We start from the raw sequence: 23,895 nt of genomic DNA, 5'->3' as shown, positions 1-23,895 counted from the left end.
CTAATCACTCAGCTGCAACAGCAATAACTGATATGGCAGAAGAAATTTCAACTGCAATAGATAAAAAGGCATATTTGTAGGCCTTCAAATAGCATTTGATACGCTCGATCATAAGTTATTATTGGTCAAATTGTACAAATATGGAATAAGAGGAGTGGCACATGAGTGGGTCAAAAGTTACCTGAAAGTGTGTGGAAGTTAATAATAGGAAATCTGCCTTACATAATATTATTTGTGGAGTGCCACAAGAATCGGTCCTTGGACCAATACTGTTTCTCATGTACTGTATGATATTACTCTGGTTTCCAAACTGTTTAAGTGTGATTTATTTAGGGACAACACAACCTTATTTTATCCAGGACAACATATTGAAAATGTGTTAGAGGTTAGATGAATTTGTCAAAATAAAAAGCTGGTTTGATGTGAATAGACTGTCCTTGAATACTGGTAAAACTACGTTTATGATTGTTTGTAGTAGTAAAAATTGTGGATGTCTCATTATACATTAAAGGAGTTGAGATTCAAAGAACAAAGGAGATCAAGTTTTTGGGTGTTATGATTGCTGAAAATATAAATGATACAAAGGTAAAATGTCTAAATCTATTGCTATTTTATTCAAAGTGAAGGAATTGCTAAATCAAAAAGCATTGTATATTTTGTATAATTCTTCGATTGCCTGTAAAACATATTTAAATCCAATTTCCATTTTACAAAAGAGAGCTATAATAATCATTGCTGGAAATGCATCCAGGAAACCCACAAACCCAATATTCAAACAGTTAAACGTATTGGAATTTAACAAATTGGTAGAGTATAATATCTTCAAAATCATGTACAAAGCACATACAAAATTTCTACCAAATAACATTCTAAAACATTTGTTCAAAGAGAAAGTAACTACAATTTAAAAGGAATTTAGATGTTTAGTAAATTGATATTGAGAACAGCGACAGTGGAAATAATCATTTCAGTCAAAGGTGGAACAAACTGGACAGTGGAAGAATGTGAAGTAAATATATTTCTATATGTAAAAAAGAAAATCATGATGATGGAATAGGTATAATTTGGAGAAATTTTGAGTTTTCATGTTTGTTTATTTTGTTGTATGTTATGAAATAGAAATATTGCCATAATAAGTTTTCTGAGTTGATCAACAAATGTAACTGTGTGAATAGAAGCAGATATAAATTTATACTTCTTTCTGCTCCTTTTCATTCATGATTTATTTCGATGATATGTTGATTGTTTTTTTGTTTTTTTTGTTTTGAGCTTGAATACATTTAAATAAAGGGAAATGGAAATATGCTAAAGGTTTTAAGTGTTGTACAAACCCCGTTTCCATATGAGTTGGGAAATTGTGTTAGATGTAAATATAAACGGAATACAATGATTTGCAAATCATTTTCAACCCATATTCAGTTGAATATGCTACAAAGACAACATATTTGATGTTCAAACTGATAGACTTTTTTTTTTTTTGCAAATAATCATTAACTTTAGAATTTGATGCCAGCAACGCGTGACAAAGAAGTTGGGAAAGGTGGCAATAAATACTGATAAAGTTGAGGAATGCTCATCAAACACTTATTTGGAACATCCCACAGGTGAACAGGCAAATTGGGAACAGGTGGGGGCCATGATTGGGTATAAAGGGAGATTCCATGAAATGCTCAGTGGATGGGGCGAGGGTCACCACTTTGTCAACAAATTAAGTTAAAAGTTAAAGTACCGATGATTGTCACACACACACTAGGTGTGGTGAAATTTGTCCTCTGCATTTGAACCATCCCCTTGTTCACCAACCCTTGATGCTGAGTGCCAAGCAGGGAGGTAATGGGTCCCATTTTTATAGTCTTTGGTATGACTCGGCCGGGGTTTGAACTCACAACCTACCGATCTCAGGGCGGACACTCTAACCACTAGGCCACTGAGAGGAAAATAACCATCCGGATTGTTATAGGCGCAAAGTTGAAAAGCCAGCATCTGTGATGGTATGGGGGTGTATTAGTGCCCAAGACATGGGTAACTTACACATCTGTGAAGGCGTCATTAATGCTGAAAGTACATACAGGTTTTGGAGCAACATATGTGCCATCCAAGCAACGTTACCATGGACGCCCCTGCTTATTTCAGCAAGACAATGCCAAGCCACGTGTTACATCAACGTGGCTTCATAGTAAAAGAGTGCGGGTACTAGACTGGCCTGCCTGTAGTCCAGACCTGTCTCCCATTGAAAATGTGTGGCGCATTATGAAGCCTAAAATACCACAACGGTGACCCCCGGAGCTGAACAACTTAAGCTGTACATCAAGCAAGAATGGGAAAGAATTCCACCTGAGAAGCTTAAAAAATGTGTCTCCTCAGTTCCCAAATGTTTACTGAGTGGTCCTAAAAGGAAAGGCCATGTAACACAGTGGTGAACATGCCCTTTCCCAACTACTTTGGCACCTGTTGCAGCCATGAAATTCTAAGTTAATTATTATTTGAAAAAAAAAAATAAAGTTTTTGAGTTTGAACATCAAATATCTTGTCTTTGTAGTGCATTCAACTGAATATGGGTTGAAAAGGATTTGCAAATCATTGTAATCCGTTTATATTTACATCTAACACAATTTCCCATCTCATATGGAAACGGGGTTTGTATTTCTGGCAGGAGTTGTGGTATTCTACTCTTTTCAACAGTCCTTGACATGCCATAAGACACCTTGTAGGTTTATTGTGGACAATTAAATAGCTTAGTTGCTCTGATAGTAGTGTGTTTATATAAATTGAGATTGTGGTCTATCGTTTCAAAAAACATTGATTTCTAGAGATGTCCGATAATATTGGCCTGCCGATATTATTGGCCGATAAATGCGTTAAAATGTAATATCGGAAATTATCAGTATCGTTTTTTTTATTATCGGTATCGTTTTTTTTTTTTTTTTTTTTTTTTTTTTATTAAATCAACATAAAAAACACAAGATACACCTACAATTAGTGCACCAACCCAAAAAACCTCCCTCCCCCATTTACACTCATTCACACTCATTCACACAAAAGGGTTGTTTCTTTCTGTTATTAATATTATGGTTCCTACATTATATATCAATATATATCAATACAGTCTGCAAGGTTAAACAGTCCGTAAGCACACATGATTGTGCATGCTGCTGGTCCACTAATAGTACTAACCTTTAACAGTTAATTTGACTAATTTTCATTAATTACTAGTTTCTATGTAACTGTTTTTATATTGTTTTACTTTATTTTTTATTCAAGAAAATGTTTTTAATTTATTTATCTTATTTTATAAACATTTTTAAAAAGTACATTATCTTCACCATACCTGGTTGTCCAAATTAGGCATAATAATGTGTTAATTCCACGACTGCATATATCGGTTGATATCGGTATCAGTTGATATCGGTATCGGTAATTAAAGAGTTGGACAATATCGGAATATCGGATATCGGCAAAAAGCCATTATCGGACATCCCTATTGATTTCTCTTTTTCTCATGTTATGATTTAAGCTAGCAAGCTAGCACAAGTCAGTCTGGGAGTTCATCAAAGTACACTTATCAGTCACAGTTTTATATATATATATATATATGTATATATATATATATATATATATATATATATATATATATATATATATATATATATATATATATATATATATATATATATATATATATTTTTTTTTTTTTTTTTTTTTTTTACGGTAATGCTAACCCTCTGGAGTTTTATCACAGTTACCATTTATCGTTACATCCCCAATACAGGTGAAACTCAAAACATTTTAATATCGTGCAAAAGTCCATTCATGTCAGCAATTCAACTTTAAATGTGAAACTAATGTGATAAATAAACTAATTACATACAAAGTGAGATAATTCAAGCCTTTGTTATAATTTTGATGATCATGCCTTACAGTTTTTGAAAACCCCAAATTTTCTGAGGTTTTCAATTTGAGGTTGTGACTGTTGTCTGTCTATCTGTGTTGGATCCGTCCGAATGCAGCTGAGATAGGCTTCAGCACCCCCCACGATCCCGAATGGGACAAGCAGTAGAAAATGGATGAATAAACTGTGAACCGTAATATTTGACATTATATAAAAAGAAGGCTTGAAATATCTAAAGTTGCATTGGCCTGTGTAATATATTAGTTTAATCTTGTAAATATAATTGCTGAAATAAACAAATCTTTGCTTGGTATTCAAATGTGCGTGTGATTTGAGACACAGCTTAAGTGTAAATTAAAAAGTGTACGAATTGAGACACAGCCTATGTTTATTATGGTTAGTTTAGTTCAGATCCTCCTCACCCAGATTAGGTCTAAAATTAGAATTGGTGTCTTGCATTTTGCATTCCATTCTCAAAAGTAGCTTCTTTGTCTTCAAAGGTAATATACAAGTGAACAGAAAATGAAGTGCATAACTTTACCTGTATTTTAGATACAAAAAAGAGCAGTCCCAATGTGAGGGGTTAAAGTGCGACCTGCAATACTTCCATTTAGGCGCCGTGTGCCGAGTGACCTCAGTCACATTAGATATGAGGATGGGTTGTTATGATGTATCGCTATATAATAGAGCAGATGAAAAAAATCTTCCTTCTCTTGCTGTTGATTTGTCCCCTTATGAACATGCGCTCTGCATTGCTTGCCAGCAGCCAACAATGTGTGGAGGAAGCAGCAGGGAGGGGGAGGAGACTGGACACCAAAGAGGATAAACAACATATTGGAACCATTTTGTTTATCTTTACTGATAGACTTCTCAGCTTTCAATAAAACTAATATAGATACAGTGGTACCTCGGTTTTTGTACGCCCCACTTTTGGTATGATTCGGTTTTTAACAGAATGTTTTTCCAATGGGAAGAGTTGTTTTAGTATACAGCCTTGGTCAGACATTTTGGAACAGATAAGTAACAAAATATGTAATTTTCTGGTCATTATCAAAGTTGGGAAGAACTATAATTTTAATTTCACCCCAAAATAACAATAGACCTACTATCTGGCCCGGGGTTGTTCAAACTTTTTCCAGCAAGGACTGTATTCAGAAAATGCGGGGGCCACTTTGATACATTTTTTAAGATATTAAAACCAATACAATGTCAATCACTTAGTGCTTAACTATCAGAACAAAACATCCACAACTTAGCTTTGTGTTGTAGGTAACCACACAAATTAGTGTAAAATCTAATATAACCTTGAGATATTTTACTAATAATATTATTCTGCCAACTAAAACCTTTCTGAGGGCTTAAGCACACTCTGAACTTGCTATATCTTGCAAGAAATTTGTCGACATGTTCATCATGACAGGAAGCACAGAAATCCAGTAAGACTCACCGGTTGTCAGTCATTTTGGTGTGCGGCAAACCAGCGTCCAAAATCTGGCCAGCGGGAAGTCCCAAGTTTAAAAAAATTATATATATATATATATTTTTTAATTTTATTTATTTGTATTTTATTTTATTTTATTATTATTTTTTTTTAATCTGTCCTTTCTCGCCCATTCATCAATCCATTTTGTACCGCTTGTTACTCTTGGAGTCTCCTCGCCGCTCAGGCAAATCATATTGTCTAAAAATGCATTTTCCCATTGATAACGCGACATCAATATATATATATATATATATATATATATATTACAGCCCGGCCCCCGGCCATATTTTTTTAACCCAATGCGGACCCCGGTCAAAAAGTTTGGGGACCCCCTTTCTAAACCTTGATGGTTTTTTTTTTGTCTTTAGAATATTTTGCGGACTAATAAAATATAAGCTTTGGGCCACAAATGGCCCCCAGTCCGCACTTTGGAACCCTTGAACTTGCCAGTTATTGTCATATGCATATCCACTTCTTTGTCAACAGGTTAAAAAAAACAACTAAACAGTTTAAGCAGGGACCATCACCTCCCCATGTATTCGTCTCAGTGGTAAAAGAGTTGAATTGATGCCAAAGAGTTCAATTTTGGTCTCATCTGACCGCATCACATTGTTTCCTAGATACTTTCTGTTCCTTAAAGGGGTCCCACTGTATGATGCTTTTTTTCTTTTTCACCTAAAAATGTCGGATACTAAAATGATGCCCAAGCGTCAAATATGGTTCATGCCTATGGAAGTGAGCCCTGCAAGTAGTTTTTGATCGCTTTGTTCTGTCGTATTTAAAAGTGGGAACACATTGACGTCAATGCACGCTTGCCAAGACTTACTTAATAATAATAATAATGGATTAGATTCATAAAACGCTTTTCTAGACACTTGAAGTGCTTCAGAGTGTGAACTGAGAAGCCATTATTTATTAACGTCCACATTCACACATGGTGGTAAGCTACATTAAGGAGCCACAGCTGCCCTGGGATAGACTGATGGAAACGTGGCTGCTAATTAGCGCCTACGGCCCCTCTGACCACCACCAAACATTAATTAATTCACTCGACATTCACACTCGGATGGTGGTAAGCTCGATCTGTAGCCATAGCCGCCCTGGTGTAGACTGATGGCTGCCAATTTGCCCTAACGATCTCTCAAACCACCACCAGACATTCATACACCCGTGTGAGTGGCACTGGGAGCAAGGTAGGTGAAGTGTCTTGCCCAAAGACACAACGGAACATACTAGGGTGGCAGAAGCCAGGAGAGAGTTCATCCACTGTCTCCTGGGTTACTGATTACTTAATCTGACAGGCCATAGTTTGTGTGACTGGGGATACTGAGGTCAGTGGTGTAGGTGCTCCACACCGTCCTGTCTCCTTTCCTGTTCACCTTGTACACCTCAGACTTCCAGTATAGTTCCAGGTCCTGCCACCTGCAGAAATGGTCGGGTGTATCGGAGAGGGACAGGAATTGGAGTACAGGACACTGATCGCTGACTTTGTGGAGTGGTCTCAGGCGAACCATCTGCTCCTTAATGTGGACAAGACCAAAGAGCTAATCATCGACTTCAAGAAGACAATGACCTCTGGAGCCCATCAACATCCATGGCTGGGAGGTGGCAGTAGTGGGGCAGTACAAGTACCTGGGAGACTGGACTGGAAGGACAACAGCAAAGCTGCATACAAGAAGGGCATGAGCAGACTCTTTTTCCTGAGGAAGCTTAGGTCCTTTAATGTGTGCAGCAAGCTGTTGGAGATCTTTTTTCAGTCTGTTGTGGCCAGTGCCCTGTACTTTGCAGTGGTTTGTTGGGGGAGCAGCACCAGCAAAAGGAACTTGATTGACAAACTGATCCGAAAAGCCGGCCAAACTATTGGCATGCAGTTGGAGGCGTTTGTGTCAGTGAGGGACAGGAGGACACTGGACAAACTGCTCGCCATCATGGACAATCCTACCCACCCACTCCACAAGACAATTGAGGGACAGCGGAGCTCATACTCCAACAGGCTCCTTTAGCTTCATTCCCAAAGTGTTCGATTCAAGAACCCCTTCATTCCGCACTCCATCCAGCTGTATGTCACTTGCCATAATCTGTCTATTACCTGACCGCTTTTATGTTTGCTACCCCTTTTTTGAGAACAATTTCTCTTGTGGATCAATAAAGTTTGTCTAAGTCTAAGCTGGATTTGTACGAGGAACTCTCAAGTTTCTGGACAACCACTCTACCATCTGTCTACCATCAAGTCCATGTAAAAGATCTGGGGCTTCCTCCTCTACCCCCTCAGCTTCAGATGTTATATCTAAGACTATTTAATAGAAAATGCATGAATAATGCAGCTTCTATTAATTGATTCGTTTTATTTTTTTGATAGTTGATCTCAAACTGTCATGCTCCCTCGCGCAAGCACACAAACAGCTGTCAAGCCCCTCTGACGCGTCACAGCTTCACAACATTTGTACTAAGCACATCTTAACATCACAAATAACATCAGGGTAGTTATAAGAACAAGTGAAACAAAGTTTCATCAGGAAAAAGAAGCTATTGTAGCAAGCATACGCACTATACATCACCATGGCAACACACATTCACGTGATAAACACTGCCTGGATTGATGCGGCTTTTTCAAATTTAAAGTGTCAACTTTTTAAAGGATTTCAATGACATTCACAAGTGTTCGTAAAACCTAATGTACTATGATTTTCACCCAACTAAGAAAAAAGGCATCACTGCCGCTTAGTGAGGAGCCCATCTTCGTTCCAAACTTTAACACTTTTGCCTAAGTGAGGTGGGCATGTTCGCAGGTTGGATGAGAGAATACAAATAAGAGAGACATGCGTGACTTGAAGCGCGCAAGAAAAACACTTACGCACAAACGGGAGTAGAGGGCCCTACGAGCCATCCATCTATCAATTTTCTTCCGCTTATCTGAGGTCGGGCTGCGGGGGCAGCAGCCTAAGCAGAGAAGCCCAGACTTCCCTCTCCCCAGCCACTTTGTCCAGCTCCTCCCGAGGGATCCCGAGGCGTTCCCAGGCCAGCCGGGAGACATAGTAATCCCGACGTGTCCTGGGTCTTACCCATGGCCTCCTGCCGGTCGGACGTGCCCTAAACACCTCCCTAGGGAGGCGTTCGGGTGGCATCCTGACCAGATGCCCGAACCACTTCATCTGGCTCCTCTCGATGTGGAGGAGCAGCGGCTTTACTTTGAGCTTCCCCCGGATGACAGAGCTTCTCACCCTATCTCTAAGGGAGAGCCCTAAACTCATTTTGGCCGCTCGTACCCGTGGTCTTGTTCTTTCAGTCATCACCCACAGCTCATGACCATAGGTGAGGATGGGAACGTAGATCGACCGGTAAATTGAGTGCAAACATCAAATACAAAGAGCGGAAAATTCATATAATATTTCAGAGCAGACAGCAATGCTCTTCCGATCTCAGCTGAAAATCACTGCAAGCACATCAGCTTCCTTATTTGAAACTTAAACCACATTTGGTTCTGACAATAAATTTTGTACAGAGCCAAGGGCAGCCCTCGTGATGCTGTAATAACGAGTCAACCTTTAACAACGCTATGTCCAAATTGAACGGAAAACTTACTCTACACTGGCCATCATTCAAAGGTTATCGTGGTTTTGTGTGGAGCCAATGTAGATCAACAGTGGTGAGTGTTTATTTATATCCCTTCCAGTCTGGTTAGATCCTCTTAGTGGAGGCTAAAGGGATTCGAGCAAAGGACGATCCTACAGCAGCTTCAGATAATCTGAGCATGGCTGTTTCTTCTTCCCCCACTGCTTCCCTAGCCATCTAAGGACAGAAAATTGACAGTTATTTATTTTAGTGATGCCCAGTGATTTTTTCCATCATAACGTAGGCCATAAAGTGCAGACCAGGTGATGCGTCACGCCTCACATGACATGTACAATATGTACCACATCTCCTGTAGCCTCGGTGAGACCGTCCATTGGGAGTCAGATTGGTTGGGACTTGTCTGCACGCTTTGTGATGATGCCGCAAGTCAGACGTCTCCTGAGCCTTCATCGGTGCTGTCAGCAGGTTTTCCCAGCGGTATCATCATCCTTACTATCACTGTGAAACGGAACAAATAGAGGAGAAAAACATCTGAGCCATTTTAAATAAAAATAAAAAAAGTTTAAATTCTGAATGAAATTCTGCCTTTTCAACATATGTTTTGATTGACACAGATATGTATTAATTCAACAGTAAATGTATTTAAGCGGTTGGGGTTTGCATTAGGGGTTGGTGGGCGATACTGCAAATTTTGGTGTAGGTCCAATACTAAGTAAAAATATGGTCTGCATTGCTGTAAATCAGGGGTGCTCACACTTTATCTGCAGGCGAGCTACTTTTTAATTGATCAAGTCGTGGGGATCTACCTCATTCATATATATAATTTATATTTACTTATTTATGAAATATATGTTTTTGTTAACAAGTTAAAGGTGTTTAATGATAATGCAAGCATGTTTAACACATATAGTTTTAATATTGTTAATACATTAAAGGTGTTTAATGATAATACAAGTATGTTTAATACATATAGTTAATATTGTTAACAAGTTAAAGGTGTTTAAAGATAATGGAAGCATGTTTAACACATATAGTTAATATTGTTAACAAGTTAAAGGTGGTTAAAAATAATACAAGCATGTTTAACACAAATAGTTAATATTGTTAACAACTTAAAGGTGGTTAAAGATAAAACAAGCATGTTTAACATATATAGTTAATATTGTTAACAACTTAAAGGTGGTTAAAGATAATACAAGCATGTTTAACACATATAGTTAATATTGTTAACAACTTAAAGGTGGTTAAAGATAATATAAGCATGTTAACACATATAGTTAATATTGTTAACAAGTTAAAGGTGTTTAAAGATAATACAAGCATGTTTAACACATATAGATTCCTTTCTTTCATGAAGACAAGAATACAATATAAGTTGGTGCATTACCTGATTGTGATGACTTGCATTGATTGGAATCAGACAGTGGTGATGATAACGTCCGCATTTTCGAATGGAGGAAAAAAAAAGTCCTCCTTTCTGTCCAATACCACATGAAAGTGGTTGGTTTTTGGCATCTTATTTGTCCAGCTTCCGTACTCCTTTGTATACACTTTACAAGAAATACATTGTCGGCAAACTCCGTAGCTTGCTAGCTTGTGCACGCCAGCTTTCTGAGACTCTTATTTTGGTAGCGCAGGCAGGATGAAGCAGAGCTTTTATTGTGCAACTGTGCAGTCGGTCTTTGGAGTTTTGACGACAGGTACGGCGCCAGAGTCTGTTGAAATAAAGTGTTTCTCGCCTTCCAGTCGGTAATTTTAATGAGCTGGCAGCAGCCAGTGTCATCTCAGAAGACCCTCGGGTGCCGTGAATGTCAATCAAGTGATGAAAGTGACGTCAAAGTGAAGATTTTAGGACTATTTTTTTAATGCCTGGCTGGTGATCGACTGACACACCCTCCGAGATCGACCGGTAGATCGCGATCGACGTAATGAGCACCCCTGCTGTAAATGATACAGATGCTTTTTACTTGGCTCGGTAGATAGGCAGCGCGGCCGTGCCAGCAACCTGAGGGTTCCTGGTTCGATCCCCAGCTTCCACCATCCTTGTCATGTCTGTTGTGTCCTCGGGCAAGACACTGGTTAGGGCCTTGCATGGCAGCTCCCGCCGTCAGTGTGTGAATGTGGAAATAATGTCAAAGCGCTTTGAGTACCTTGAGGGTAGAAAAGCGCTATACAAGTATAACATGTTTACGTATACGTTCATTGAATTATTTTGGGATCAAGATTATGATCAGAATAAGACACAGGTCAAGATTAAACAAAAACCTTATGAACAAAATAGCTTAAGCTATTTGATAACAATTTACCAATACAGTTGTAGCTCAATTTAGGGGTGCCACACCTTACGAATTATTTGAGATACAAGTTCTCTCTCGGCTGGTGTTTTGCTTTATGTTGCAAGCAAAGGTTTTTGTCAAGAACCAGCTTTTAGATAACGCTCGCTGGGGTAGTATATGCCACAGTGAATCTGGTGTCTCACTTTGCTAGTATTAGCTCGGAGATGGAGCTAGACAGACAAACCTTAGTTTTTCCAAACATGAGTCTGAAGAAAGTGAGTGTGGAGGACATTCATTGCTTAAAGAAAGAAGTAATGGAAAAACATGACTGATGTGTACGTGGAGCCATCAAATAAACATTTTGAATAGATTATATTTTACACCTTCTCAGTTGTTTAAAATGGGTACAGCAAGTTCCTGTATATATAAAGTGTCTGACAGCGGAAGAAACATGTATTCCTTTACTGTTAGAGTTGTACAGTATACCGGTACTAACAAAGTATCGCGGTACTAATCAATTGAAAGCGGTACCATACCACCTTTGAAAAATACCGGTACCATTCTTTCATCTGAATGCCACTGTGCAGTGATGACTACAGAGCCGAGGTGCATGACGTTGAGTGTGTCAAAACGCACACACAAAGTGCATACAAGCAATATCATTGTGGTGGAGAAGAATGGCAAAAAACGGTAATTCTACTGGTTAATAAATTGCGCAATATGGATTCATTGGGGCTTCAAAACTAACAACAAAGGTGACGCTTTAAACAGGGAGGTACCGCGTTGCAAGTGCTGTTTTACACTTTTCCTGGTTGTCGGCTCCCAGGCCGTGGTCGAGGAGCGCAGGGGAGACATTCCCTCTAGGGCCGAAGTTTTGTCGGGGGTAACAGTGGGTCCGTAAAGCTCCGCTCTTTGGTTGGAATGACAAGGCCGTCGATTAGTTACAACTTGGTCTCTTTATTTATGATTTCCACAAGGCACAACCGGACATCTACCATGTTATTAACACTCCTGCACTTGCTAGCGCTACCTCTCCTTACTTGCCCACTCACTTACACACGTCACTCACTCATATATACATATATATATATATATATCAATCAATCAATGTGGGTAACACCCCCCCTCTAGGGGAGACCGAAAGCAATCGATGTCAAGTGGGTCTGACATAATATTAGTGAAAGCCCAGTCCATAGTGGATCTAACACAATAGTGAGAGTCCAGTCCACAGTGGGGCCAGCAGGAAACCATCCCGAGCGGAGACGGGTCAGCAGTGCAGAGATGTCCTCAACCGATGCACAGGCGAGCGGTCCACCCCGGGTCCCGACTCTGGACAGCCAGCATTTCATCCATGGCCATTGGACCTGTGTCCCCCCCTCCACAAGCGAGAGGGGGGCAGAAGAGAAAAGAAAAGAAACGACAGATCAACTGGTCTAAAAAGGGGGTCTATTTAAAGGCTAGAGTATACAAATGAGTTTTAAGATGGGACTTAAATGTTTCTACTGAGGTAGCATCTCTAACTGTTACCGGTAGGGCACTCCATAGTACTGGAGCCCGAATAGAAAACACTCTATAGCCCGCAGACTTTTTTTGGGCTCTGGGAATCACCAATAAGCCGGAGTTCTTTAAACGTAGATTTCTTGCCGGGACATATGGTACAATACAATCACATCACATCACATCTTAAGTGCACAGGAAGCCAGTGCAGGTGAGCCAGTATAGGCGTAATATGATCAAACTTTCTTCTTGTTGTCAAAAGTCTAGCAGCCGCATTTTGTACCAACTGTAATCTTTTAATGCTAGACGTAGGGAGAACCGAAAATAATACGTTACTGTAATCGAGACGAGACGTTACGAACGCATGAATAATGATCTCAGCGTCGCTAGTGGACAAAATGGAACGAATTTTAGCGATATTACGGAGATGAAAGAAGGCCGTTTTAGTAACACTCTTTATGTGTGACTCAAACAAGAGAGTTGGGTCGAAGATAATACCCAGATTCTTTACCGAGTCGCCTTTTGTAATTGTTTGGTTGTCAAATGTTAAGGTGGTATTATTAAATAAATGTCGGTGTCAAACAGGACCGATAATCAGCATTTCCGTTTTTTTGGCATTGAGTTGCAAAAAGTTAGTGGACATCCATTGTTTCATTTCATCAAGACACGCCTCCAGCTGACTACAATCCGGCGTGTTGGTCAGCTTTATGGGCATGTAGAGTTGGGTGTCATCAGCATAACAGTGAAAGCTAACACCGTATTTGCGTGTGATGTCGCCTAGCGGCAGCATATACATGCTAAGGAGTGCAGGGCCAAGAACCGAACCCTGGCGAACTCTGCATGTTACCTTAACATAGTCCGATGTCACATTGTTATGGGAGACGCACTGCATCCTGTCAGTAAGGTCATCATGGCGCCGATCACGGCTGCCTCGGTGCTTTCGTGCACTCTGTTTTGTTTGTTTTTGTGCGTAAATTGTGTGTCCGCGTGCTCTTACACCCGCGAAGAGCTACTGAACATCAGATCCATCACCCCTACGGACCTGTTACCGGTCATCTTAGCGTCAGCTGCGGATTTGGTCCATTCTTTGATCAAAAGAGGGGAACCGCACCGAAGAGGAAAGCGAGCGGGCGCCCTTGTCCGTCTCCGCAGACGGGGATTACGCACGCCCTTTCCTGCCATCTTTCTCTCTAACATCCGCTCACTTGCCAACAAGATGGACGAGCTTGCATTGCTGATGAGAAGAAACAAGGACTTTTCCTCATTTTGTGTCTTGTGCTTCACGGAGACGTGGCTAAGCGCGAGTGTCCCGGACAGCGCGGTTCAACTGCAGGGCTTTCATCTTCCCCGCACGGACCGAGACGCGGGGCTCTCCGGCAAAAAAAGAGGCGGTGGAGTCTGCTTCTTCATCAACAGCAACTGGCGTACAGACGTGACGGTGGTATCCCAACACTGCTCTCCTGCTCTGGAATATCTTTTCATTCACTGTAAGCCCTTTTACTCAACGTGTGAGATTGTTTTATTCATACTGGTGGCTGTCTACATACCGCCCGGCGCGGACGTGCGTGACGCTCAGCGCACGCTTGCAGGCCAGATCTTACATGTGGAACGGTCTTTTCCGGACTCTCTTGTTAACAAGGGAAATTTGAGCCAGGAATTACCTAAGTATAGGCAGTTTATTAAATGCCCGACCAGAGAGGAGAACACTTTGGATCACTGTTACACCACAATAAGCAAGGCATATCATGCAGTGCCGCGTGCTGCTCTCGGACTATCAGATCACGTAATAGTGCACTTAATCCCTTCATACAGACAGAGACTGAAACTGGGTAAACCTGTTATGAGGACCATTAAGTGTTTCACCGCCGAGGCTGTGGAGGAGATGCGTGTATGTTTGGAGACGACAGACTGGGAGGCAATTGGAGCGGCCACGGACAATCTGGACGAGTATACGAACACTGGGACCTCATACATTCAGTTCAATGAGGCGCGCATCATTCCAACGTGCACCAGGGCTTGTTATAACAACGACAAGCCCTGGTTCACACTCAAGCTCCGACAGCTGCGCAAGAAGAAGGAGGCTGCGTGGAGAAGCGGGGACCGGAGTACCTACAGAGAAGCGAAGTACCACTTCAACAGGGAAGTGGAGAAAGCTAAATCTGTGTACTCTAACCGTCTACAGGAACAGTTCCGCTCCAATGATTCTGCGAGGGCGTGGGGAAGAGAATTTGCCACATTTTTTTCCCACGAGACACCACGTCAAACCAGGGGGTCCCATTCAGAAAGTGTGACTTATAATAGACAGAAACTGGAGGATACACTTTTTATACAGGATACGATTTTTTTTAAATAGTCAAAAGATTTTATGGAATAATAAATGAAAATTATATTAGGAATGCAAATGATGCATGCATTCGAATGGATGACTACTTAAAAAGTTTAGAAAAATATATACCATGTATTAGTATTTGGAAAAATGCCAATAAGGCCTTTGATGCTTTAAAAATAAGATGAGACAATTTAAGATCTTGAATAGGCTTTCTGTCTTGCCTCTTGGTGAGGGTGGTCGCATTTTTCTCCGCTCTCTCCTTCCCTGCTTGCCTTCTTCGTTTTGTCTTGTCTGAACTTTTTTGAAGCCTCTTTCTTTGCGCTGTCCTAGAATCTAAACATCAAACATGGATATGATCAGCTGGACTCTCTACGCAATTGACAAAGTCTTTTCGACAAGGAAAAGAGGTTCGGGGGAGCCTGGCTGCCCTGATGGAACCATTGCTGCGGTGTACGTGAGAGACTCCTGGGATAAATGGAGAATCATGTGCCTCTCAGTCCTTTCCATCGAGGACGTGGAAGACATCTACCTATTTGGAACCGTGATCGCGGGACACTTGCGGATTGGGCTGGGCATTGCTCTGGTGTATCGTCAAATACGGAAGACGATGGCAACCACTCAAGGAGCCCAACGGCTGTTCGTCGCAATGGAAGGATTGGGCCGGGCTGTGGGAACACAGACTGTGGCGATTTCTGATATGAATCGCAGAATGGATCTCATCATGGAGAAGCTTGCTGAGAAGGAGAATTAAATTGAATTTGAGAGAACCAACACGGACACATAAAGCAGGCAAGTCATTGTTTTGACTGCTCGAAGAAAACAACATCCTAATCTACGATTTGACTCCCTCGAAAGGCCTTGACGCAGGAACAGGCTGTTCTGAAAAACTCCCCCGACTCCTCAACGATGGACGCTTTTGAGCTTCCTTTTTTTTCAATAACACCTGGTGTCGAACTTTGAGATCGGCCCCAGTCCACAAAAACATTTCAACATCTCACCTAAGTTAATTGGGCATACATGCACGCACCCACCCCTTCCCCAATCAACGCCTTCACCACTGCTTAATTCCTCTTCGGGGTTATGGACGGCTGAGTAGGGCTTTATAGGAGCAGGCCGGCCTCCAGGGCCCCAAACCCCTGGTATACACAAGCTATGAGGGGATGGGACGGGGGCGTGGTTGGGAGCGTGGCTAAAAGGGGAGGAGTATATTTACAGCTAGAATTCACCAAGTCAAGTATTTCATATATATATATATATATATATATATATATATATATATATATATATATATATATATATATATATATATATATATATATATATATATATTTATATATATATATATATATATATATATATATATATATATATATATATATATTTATATATATATATATATATATATATATATATATATATATATATATATATATATATATATATATAAGAAATACTTGACGTTCAGTGAATTCTAGCTATATATATATATGTATATATATATATATATATATATATATATTTATTTTATTATATATATATATATATATATATATATATATATATATATATATATATATATATATTCATTTATTTACACATATACACGCACATAACACTCATCTACTCATTGTTGAGTTAAGGGTTGAATTGTCCATCCTTGTTCTATTCTCTGTCACTATTTTTCGAACCATGCTGAACACCCTCTCTGATGGTGCATTGCTGTGTGGCACGCACAAAAGTGCTTTCATCAAATGCACTAGATGGCAGTATTGTCCTGTTTAAGAGTGTCACAACATTGCTGTTTACGGCAAACAAACTGCTTTACGGTATACAAAAAAGTGACTGCTGTTGTTGTGTGTTGTTGCCACGCTGGGAGGACGTTAATGAAACTGCCTAACAATAAACCCACATAAGAAACCAAGAACTCGCCCTCCATCATTCTATAGTTATAACGTGATGGGGCAGGTACGCTTTTTTATATTGTGGAGGACCTGAGTCCGCCTGAATTTCGGGAGATTTTCGGGAGAAAATTTGTCCCGGGAGGTTTTTGGGAGAGGCGCTGAATTTCGGGAGTCTCCCGGAAAATCCGGGAGGGTTGGCAAGTATGAAAATACAATAAAGAGAAAACATAAAATACCTTAAGGGTTTAACAAAAAATGTGATCAAATGATGAGGCTGTTATAATCGTGAGTGTTCATAGAGGACAATAGCCAGCGGTTCTCAAATTCAAGTAAATCCAGACACAGAACATTTCCTCATGTGGGGGGCCGGGACACATAGCCTCTCGCACTTAAACAATCGAAAATACAATGCAGGCCAAACATTGACATCCCTAGCCCCTAGATTAGTATTGAGAACAGCTGATTACACCATGTACCAAATCTGTTTAGGTGTTCTGTGTTCATATTATGTTCTTTGTGTGCTTATTCTTCGTGACATCAGTTCAGACATGAATGCGTATGTTTGGTCAAAAACTTTGTGTCATGATGGTTGTGATTTATTTATTTTAGACATGTTTTCATACTTGCCAACCCTCCCGGATTTTCCGGGAGACTCCCGAAATTCAGCGCCTCTCCCAAAAACCTCCCGGGACAAATTTTCTCCCGAAAATCTCCCGAAATTCAGGCGGACTCAGGTCCTCCACAATATAAAAAAGCGTACCTGCCCCATCACGTTATAACTATAGAATGATGGAGGGCGAGTTCTTGGTTTCTTATGTGGGTTTATTGTTAGGCAGTTTCATTAACGTCCTCCCAGCGTGGCAACAACACACAACAACAGCAGTCACTTTTTTGTATATGTAAAGCAGTTCTTCTGCTGTAAACAGCAATGTTGTGACACTCTTAAACAGGACAATACTGCCATCTAGTGCATTTGATGAAAGCACATTTGTGCGTGCCATACAGCAATGCACCATCAGAGAGGGTGTTCAGCATGGTTCGAAAAATAGTGACAGAGAATAGAACAAGGATGGACAATTCAACCCTTAACTCAACAATGAGTAGATGAGTGTTATGTGTGTGTATATGTGTAAATAAATGAATATATATATATATATATATATATATATATATATATATATATATATATATATATATATATATATATGGATGGATGGATGGATGGATATATATATATAGCTAGAATTCACTGAACGTCAAGTATTTCTTATATATATATATATATATATATATATATATATATATATATATATATATATATATATATATATATATATATATATGAAACACTTGACTTGGTGAATTCTAGCTGTACATATACTCCTCCCCTTTTAGCCACGCCCCAACCACGCCCCCGTCCCACCCCGACCACGCCCACCCCCTCCCCCCACCCCCCACCTCCCGAAATCGGAGGTCTCAAGGTTGGCAAGTACGCATGTTTTCCAAGTTACATCAAGGAACATCACGTGTACATTTGCACAGTTCAACACATTGGTAAAGGTGTAGAGGCAAAATGCGTATTTAATCCTACCCCTTCTCAATGTCTTTTAATGATTTAGACACTTTATCTTTTACATGATTAGGTCACTTTCTGTGTGAAATAAAGGAATTTGTTGGGGGAAAAAGATTTCATCTAAATAAAAAACAAAACAAAACAGGCATTTTACATGTCTTATTAGAGCCACAATCTTGGAACATGAGACAAATTAGTTTTTGTGTCTCTATCGTTTCCTTCTTGTTTCCATGGATATCAGGCCCTAACCAATCTGGCGCCCTAGGCAAGATTTTAGGTGGCGCCCCCCCTCACATCGGCAGTGAAGTGTATATACTCACAAGAAACCGAATAGCTTTGTCTTTGACCTTTTTTTTTTACTTACAACTATACCTAATATATAAAGGGGTGGAAAAGTGACTATTACCTGCAGGGCAAACATTAGCTAACCAGAAGGCAATAACAATGTAAACAAAAAACACCTGCTTAAAATATCTAATACAAATGTCCCAGAGGAATGTAGGTGGGAGTACTGTAATTACCTAACGTTACATTATTATTTTCCATAACAATTTAGCCCCCTCCACAATATTAACCCGACGTTAAAACAGAACTAGCTATTTATTGATTAGCAATTGCCGACTCATGTAACATTAGCTTAATGCTAAAAAGCCAGGTTACTATCACATTCTGTAACAGACAAATAATTTCATGTAGGCTAACGTTACCTACTTGCTACCTCTGTCTTTTCTCGTTTCTCCTCCTCTTCTTTTCTCTTTTTTCTTCCCTGGGCACCTGATAGTTTTGGCCGTTTTGACATCTTGTGTTGATTTTTTGATGTGGTGACGTCCAAAAAGAGTCATGATACGGGAAGGGAGGGGGCGCACCGTGCGCGGGGGGGGGGGGGGATGTTGTAACAAATAATATTTCTATTAAATAGGCTTTACTTTGCATTTTAATTAACGTGGGATTATTTTTTGTATTTAGAAATAATAGTACCACCTTTTTTTCTCTTTTTTTTTTTTTTCTCTCCAACATTTGTGGCACTTGCGTGGCGCCCCCTGATGGACGGCGCCCTTAGCATTTGCCTATACGGCCTATGCCACGGGCCGGCCCTGATGGATATCACTGTGCAACCTACTAATAAAAGTCTCAAAACTCACTTCGCTTCTCCGTCGTTTATCTAAGCATGTCGAACAGCCATGTTTACCGTCTGGAAGTTAAACATTTCATTGGCTGACCAGTATCACGTGGGCTGGTTTAACACACATGCAATTGGTCAGTATATTTCCTGAGCCAGTACCTTAAAGTCTGTAAAATATGCGCCAGTCAAAATAGAAGCGCGCCATCAAAACTTAAATTACTTAAATAATGAATTGACTGTCGGTCCAGGTCTGAATGGGACAGCGTACAGGTGAACGTGATGACACAATTGATCCATCCATCCATCCATTTCTACCGCTTATTCCCTTGGGGTCGCGGGGGGCGCTGGAGCCTATCTAATTTAACCACTTTGAAATAGTTTTATATTTTTTTTTTTACCACGGTTGCCTGACACCACTCGAGTTGAAAGAATACTAAAGTGGTCAACTACACCTCTAAAATATTACATATGCAGTACATATGTACGTGTCCTCATGAGCGAGCTCTGGCAACTAATTATTTTGAAATCGATCAATTCATATTTGCTGTAAACCTGTTAAATTAGCACTATAATAAATACATATATTGCAAATCAGTAGATAATAAAAAGGAGTACTCTGTATGCCATTTCAGTTATCCATACAGCGATCTAAATTAATCAGATGAGTGCCCGGTGGGCGGGAACCCTTCTGATCTGGCAACCTGACCAAGCGTAGCTGTTTGGCGGCGTGCTGATTGAATTCACTCAGCTGAGGCGAGATACTACAATCATACGTACGTGAAGCGAGATAACCCGCAGACCTTCAAGAAATCATCTGTTTGGGCGAAGTTTTTACCGTATGTATTCTTGTATATAATTTGTTTAACTGTTAAGATTGTAGGACCACTTATGTCGAAATTCATAAGGCATTATCCGTTTATGTAATGACGAAACTATGTTTGAAGGACACTTAGCTTGTTTGAAGGACACTTAGCTAATTGTGCTAACTATTTGTCGACCAAACTTTCGGCATTCAAATTTTAGCTAACCATGCGTCGAGCTCGCCGTCCACACGCTCTGTTTATGTTCATTATTTCATTAAAGTTAACTATTGGGGGTACTTGCACGCTTTTGGGAAAATGTTTAATGGGTCAGTAAAAGCTGACATTGTCGGTTGTAGTTTTTGGTTAGGACCACGAGGTGCAGCATGGTAGCGTTTTCAAGGACGAGTGCTGGAGAGGTGGGCGGATCGATCCAAATGTCGACACCACATAGTATGAACACGTCGATATTCAACTGTCTAATTAAAAAAATTAGCATTTGTTGTTGTTGGTTATTTTTACATCTATTAATTTTGTTTATAAATACACACCTCATGGAGCAAGTCACTTTTGAATGGTAGGCTCTCTTGGCACCTGCTTAAACTGCCCTTTTAAGTCTGCATTAAACATTGTTTACTAATAATAACTGAAGTAAATAATCAAATGTTATACAGCTTGGCTTCAATTCCAATTATGGTTATGTACAGGTGATTTGTTACTCTTATTAAATTATTACTTGAATTCATTTTTTTTTTTTATTTGCAGTTATCGACTGAGTTGAACAAACAATGGACGATTGGGATGAACAGGTGAGTTAAGAAATGTCAATAAGGAAAGTAAAGCATTAGAGTTCAGATTTAATTTGAGGTTTGAATGACAAATGCTTTGCAGGAGCAGGTAAACGTTGCACCATCCAGCAACATGCCTGATCACAGTGAGTTGACTGCTCTGTATTTATTGTATCCAGAGAATTGACATAAGCTGTTGATCAGCGTTGATTTTATGATGCATGCGGTTACTATCATTTCATGTGTTTGTTAGCACACAAGGTGTCATTTGAAAGCAGGTGACAATAATATTATACATATATGATTTGTTATCTTTTCCTCAAAGGTCATGGTGGGCGAGGCAGAGGGAGAGGGAGAGGAGGCGGGCTTAAGAGCATCTTTCCTTCAGGTGCAGCTGCATGTCAAGCTTTCTAATTATGTGAAAGACTACCATATTTTCACTTTTAATATATTTTATTTACACTACTACATACACGCCCGGCTGTTGACTACACAAGCAAAGTGGTACGCTAAGGAAAGACAGCTGTATATTTTTTTACTGCTGGCAGTTCATCTTGAACCCAGTGTTTCCTCTTGTTTTTTTTGCTGTCAAGCAGGATAAAGCACACACAAAATCCTCCATATTGGATGACTAATTGGTGCATATAGATTGACCTGCTTTGCTTTTTTTAATGTACAGCAGACTGCGCTACTCTGCTCTATATGCCTTGCTCTGCTTGTGGTTAGTATGAACCATTAGTTGCACCAGTGGAAAAAAAATGCACCATGGCGAAGAAAAATAACACAATAGCATAAAGAACATACAATGTGAGGTTCCATCCATCCATTTTCTACCGCTTGTCCATTAAATTCTGCGTCACTTGTGAACTTTTCCAACCTCTTCTATGGGGCTGTCATCAGACTACCCATATGCGGTAGTACCTCAATTTATAAGCTTATAAGCTTCTGTTTCGGAGCTCTTAACTCAAAACACTTGTATCTCAAATCTACGCCACCCATTCAAATGAATTGAAATCAATTTAATTGGTGCCTGGCCCCTGAAAACAGCACAATTTCAACACATAACATGCCATTTTAAAAAGAAAAACGTTTAGATGAACACTGTAGGTAAAACAATACAGTAGAAAGTTTTCTAAAGTAATGTACAGCATTTACAGCGGAGAGCGGACTTCTATAGTATCTCCTTTTAGTCTTTCCATATTTTCATGGATAAAAGTCTGCTGTTTAGTTATCCGCCAAGTTAGCTAGCTTTGTCGTGTTTTTGATAATTTTGTTGTGAATTTCAATGAATATCATCCACTTTTCTTTCACATTCACTTTCTTTCTACAAATGGTTGGAAAAGTAAAAATATGTCCATCTCCAGCTATAAGCTAATACTAGCAAGTAAGACCAGATGTTTTTGGCGGGTCACATTCGCTATGGCAACTAATGGCCAGGAAGGTGAAATGTCTATTTTAATTTTCGAGTCAAAATATCACTTCTGCGTTTTTTCTATAAAATATCAAAAAAATATGATCGAAACAAAATTGGTTGAACGCTCATCTCAGCCGCAGGTACTCAATGTTCCTCTTGCCTTAACACCGCACTAAGTTGTAGGACGAAGAGACAATCAGGGACATGTTTTCTCGTTTAGTTAGCATAATCTAGCAAGTTTACTTGTTTCCTCATTCGCTCTCCGAGCCACAACGTTGACAGTTGTCTACTTTGCTGCTAAACATATTTGGATGATTACAATCCGAACACTGTTAGTACCAAACCAGTTGTAGAGTATTTATTAGTAGCCAGCAAGAGGGTATATTTTTGATGTGACGGATGTAGACAAAGGTCACAACACCTGAAATATTTGACCTGCAGGGGTTGGCCACAGGATAGCCTTGCCAAATGGCTAACATTTTCCGAGTTATTTGCCTGCAAGTTATAGAACTTTACATTACATTTTCAATTATATTAGTAAAATATCTACTCCAGAAAACATGTGGTACATTGCATGGGACATGTAGGTGCCAAAAAGACAGCCAAAAGAGGTCAGTAGATGAGAATACATCTAAAGGTAGAATATTATGGAGGTTAATTTGTTTTGTTAATTTGTTAATTACTAAAGCTTTGTTTTGACGCAAAATTTATGTAACTGAATTTTCTGTTTGATTTTTGTGAACTGATTTTTTGTTACATCAAATTATGTTGACAATTTCCTTGAAAGATTCGCTGCTTTAAAAAGCAAGACTCACTTCTGGGGAAATTAAGACTGAAGCAATCAATCTTGTCTCAGAACCAGCCAAGGAGGTGTCAAGTTTAAAGTCAGTGACACAGGTCTTGCAAAACAGCATAAAAAGAGCAGTTAACTGGGCTACCTGGGCATAATACAACATAATAAACCAGTCAATGCGGCTCGGTGAATGTTTTTAAACTATAGAAATGATTCCAATGTTTAAAATCTGCACTTTTAATGTGACAAGTTAGTAAATGTTATGATTTTCAGTTAAAAACTGACTGTGATAAACAATGTGACCAGCAGATGGTGTTGGATTATGATGCACAATGTAATATCACTTATGCATAACTGTTTTGCAGCAAGTTCTGCAGAACAGTGCTATATCGAATAAATATATATATATATATATTTTTTTTTTATCCTTTTGCCTTTATTTGTAGCTCTTGTCAG

The 23,895-nt window shown here is 39.6% G+C and overlaps 2 protein-coding genes across 2 annotated transcripts in view; one reads left to right on the top strand and one right to left on the bottom strand.

Annotated features, from left to right (window-relative positions):
* LOC133617375 (cyclic nucleotide-gated channel alpha-3-like) overlaps nt 1-4,645 on the bottom strand; it is a 32,681-nt gene extending 28,036 nt beyond the window's left edge. The window contains exon 1 of the mRNA XM_061977321.1: nt 4,431-4,645. The gene's annotated coding sequence lies outside the window, so the exon portion shown is untranslated. The remainder of the gene's footprint in view (nt 1-4,430) is intronic.
* Nucleotides 4,646-20,321: 15,676 nt separating this feature from the next.
* ddx4 (DEAD (Asp-Glu-Ala-Asp) box polypeptide 4) overlaps nt 20,322-23,895 on the top strand; it is a 45,149-nt gene continuing 41,575 nt past the window's right edge. The window contains exons 1-4 of the mRNA XM_061977379.2: nt 20,322-20,480; nt 21,210-21,253; nt 21,336-21,378; nt 21,558-21,620. Of these exons, the coding sequence (XP_061833363.1) occupies nt 21,233-21,253; nt 21,336-21,378; nt 21,558-21,620 (127 nt within the window). The 5' untranslated portion in view covers nt 20,322-20,480; nt 21,210-21,232. The remainder of the gene's footprint in view (nt 20,481-21,209; nt 21,254-21,335; nt 21,379-21,557; nt 21,621-23,895) is intronic.

The sequence above is a fragment of the Nerophis lumbriciformis genome, linkage group LG01 (assembly GCF_033978685.3).
Source record: "Nerophis lumbriciformis linkage group LG01, RoL_Nlum_v2.1, whole genome shotgun sequence".
In the NCBI taxonomy this organism is placed as follows: Eukaryota; Metazoa; Chordata; class Actinopteri; order Syngnathiformes; family Syngnathidae; genus Nerophis; species Nerophis lumbriciformis.
The sequence above is the reverse complement of the archived record's forward strand: the minus strand, read 5'-3'. Positions and strand labels throughout refer to the sequence as shown.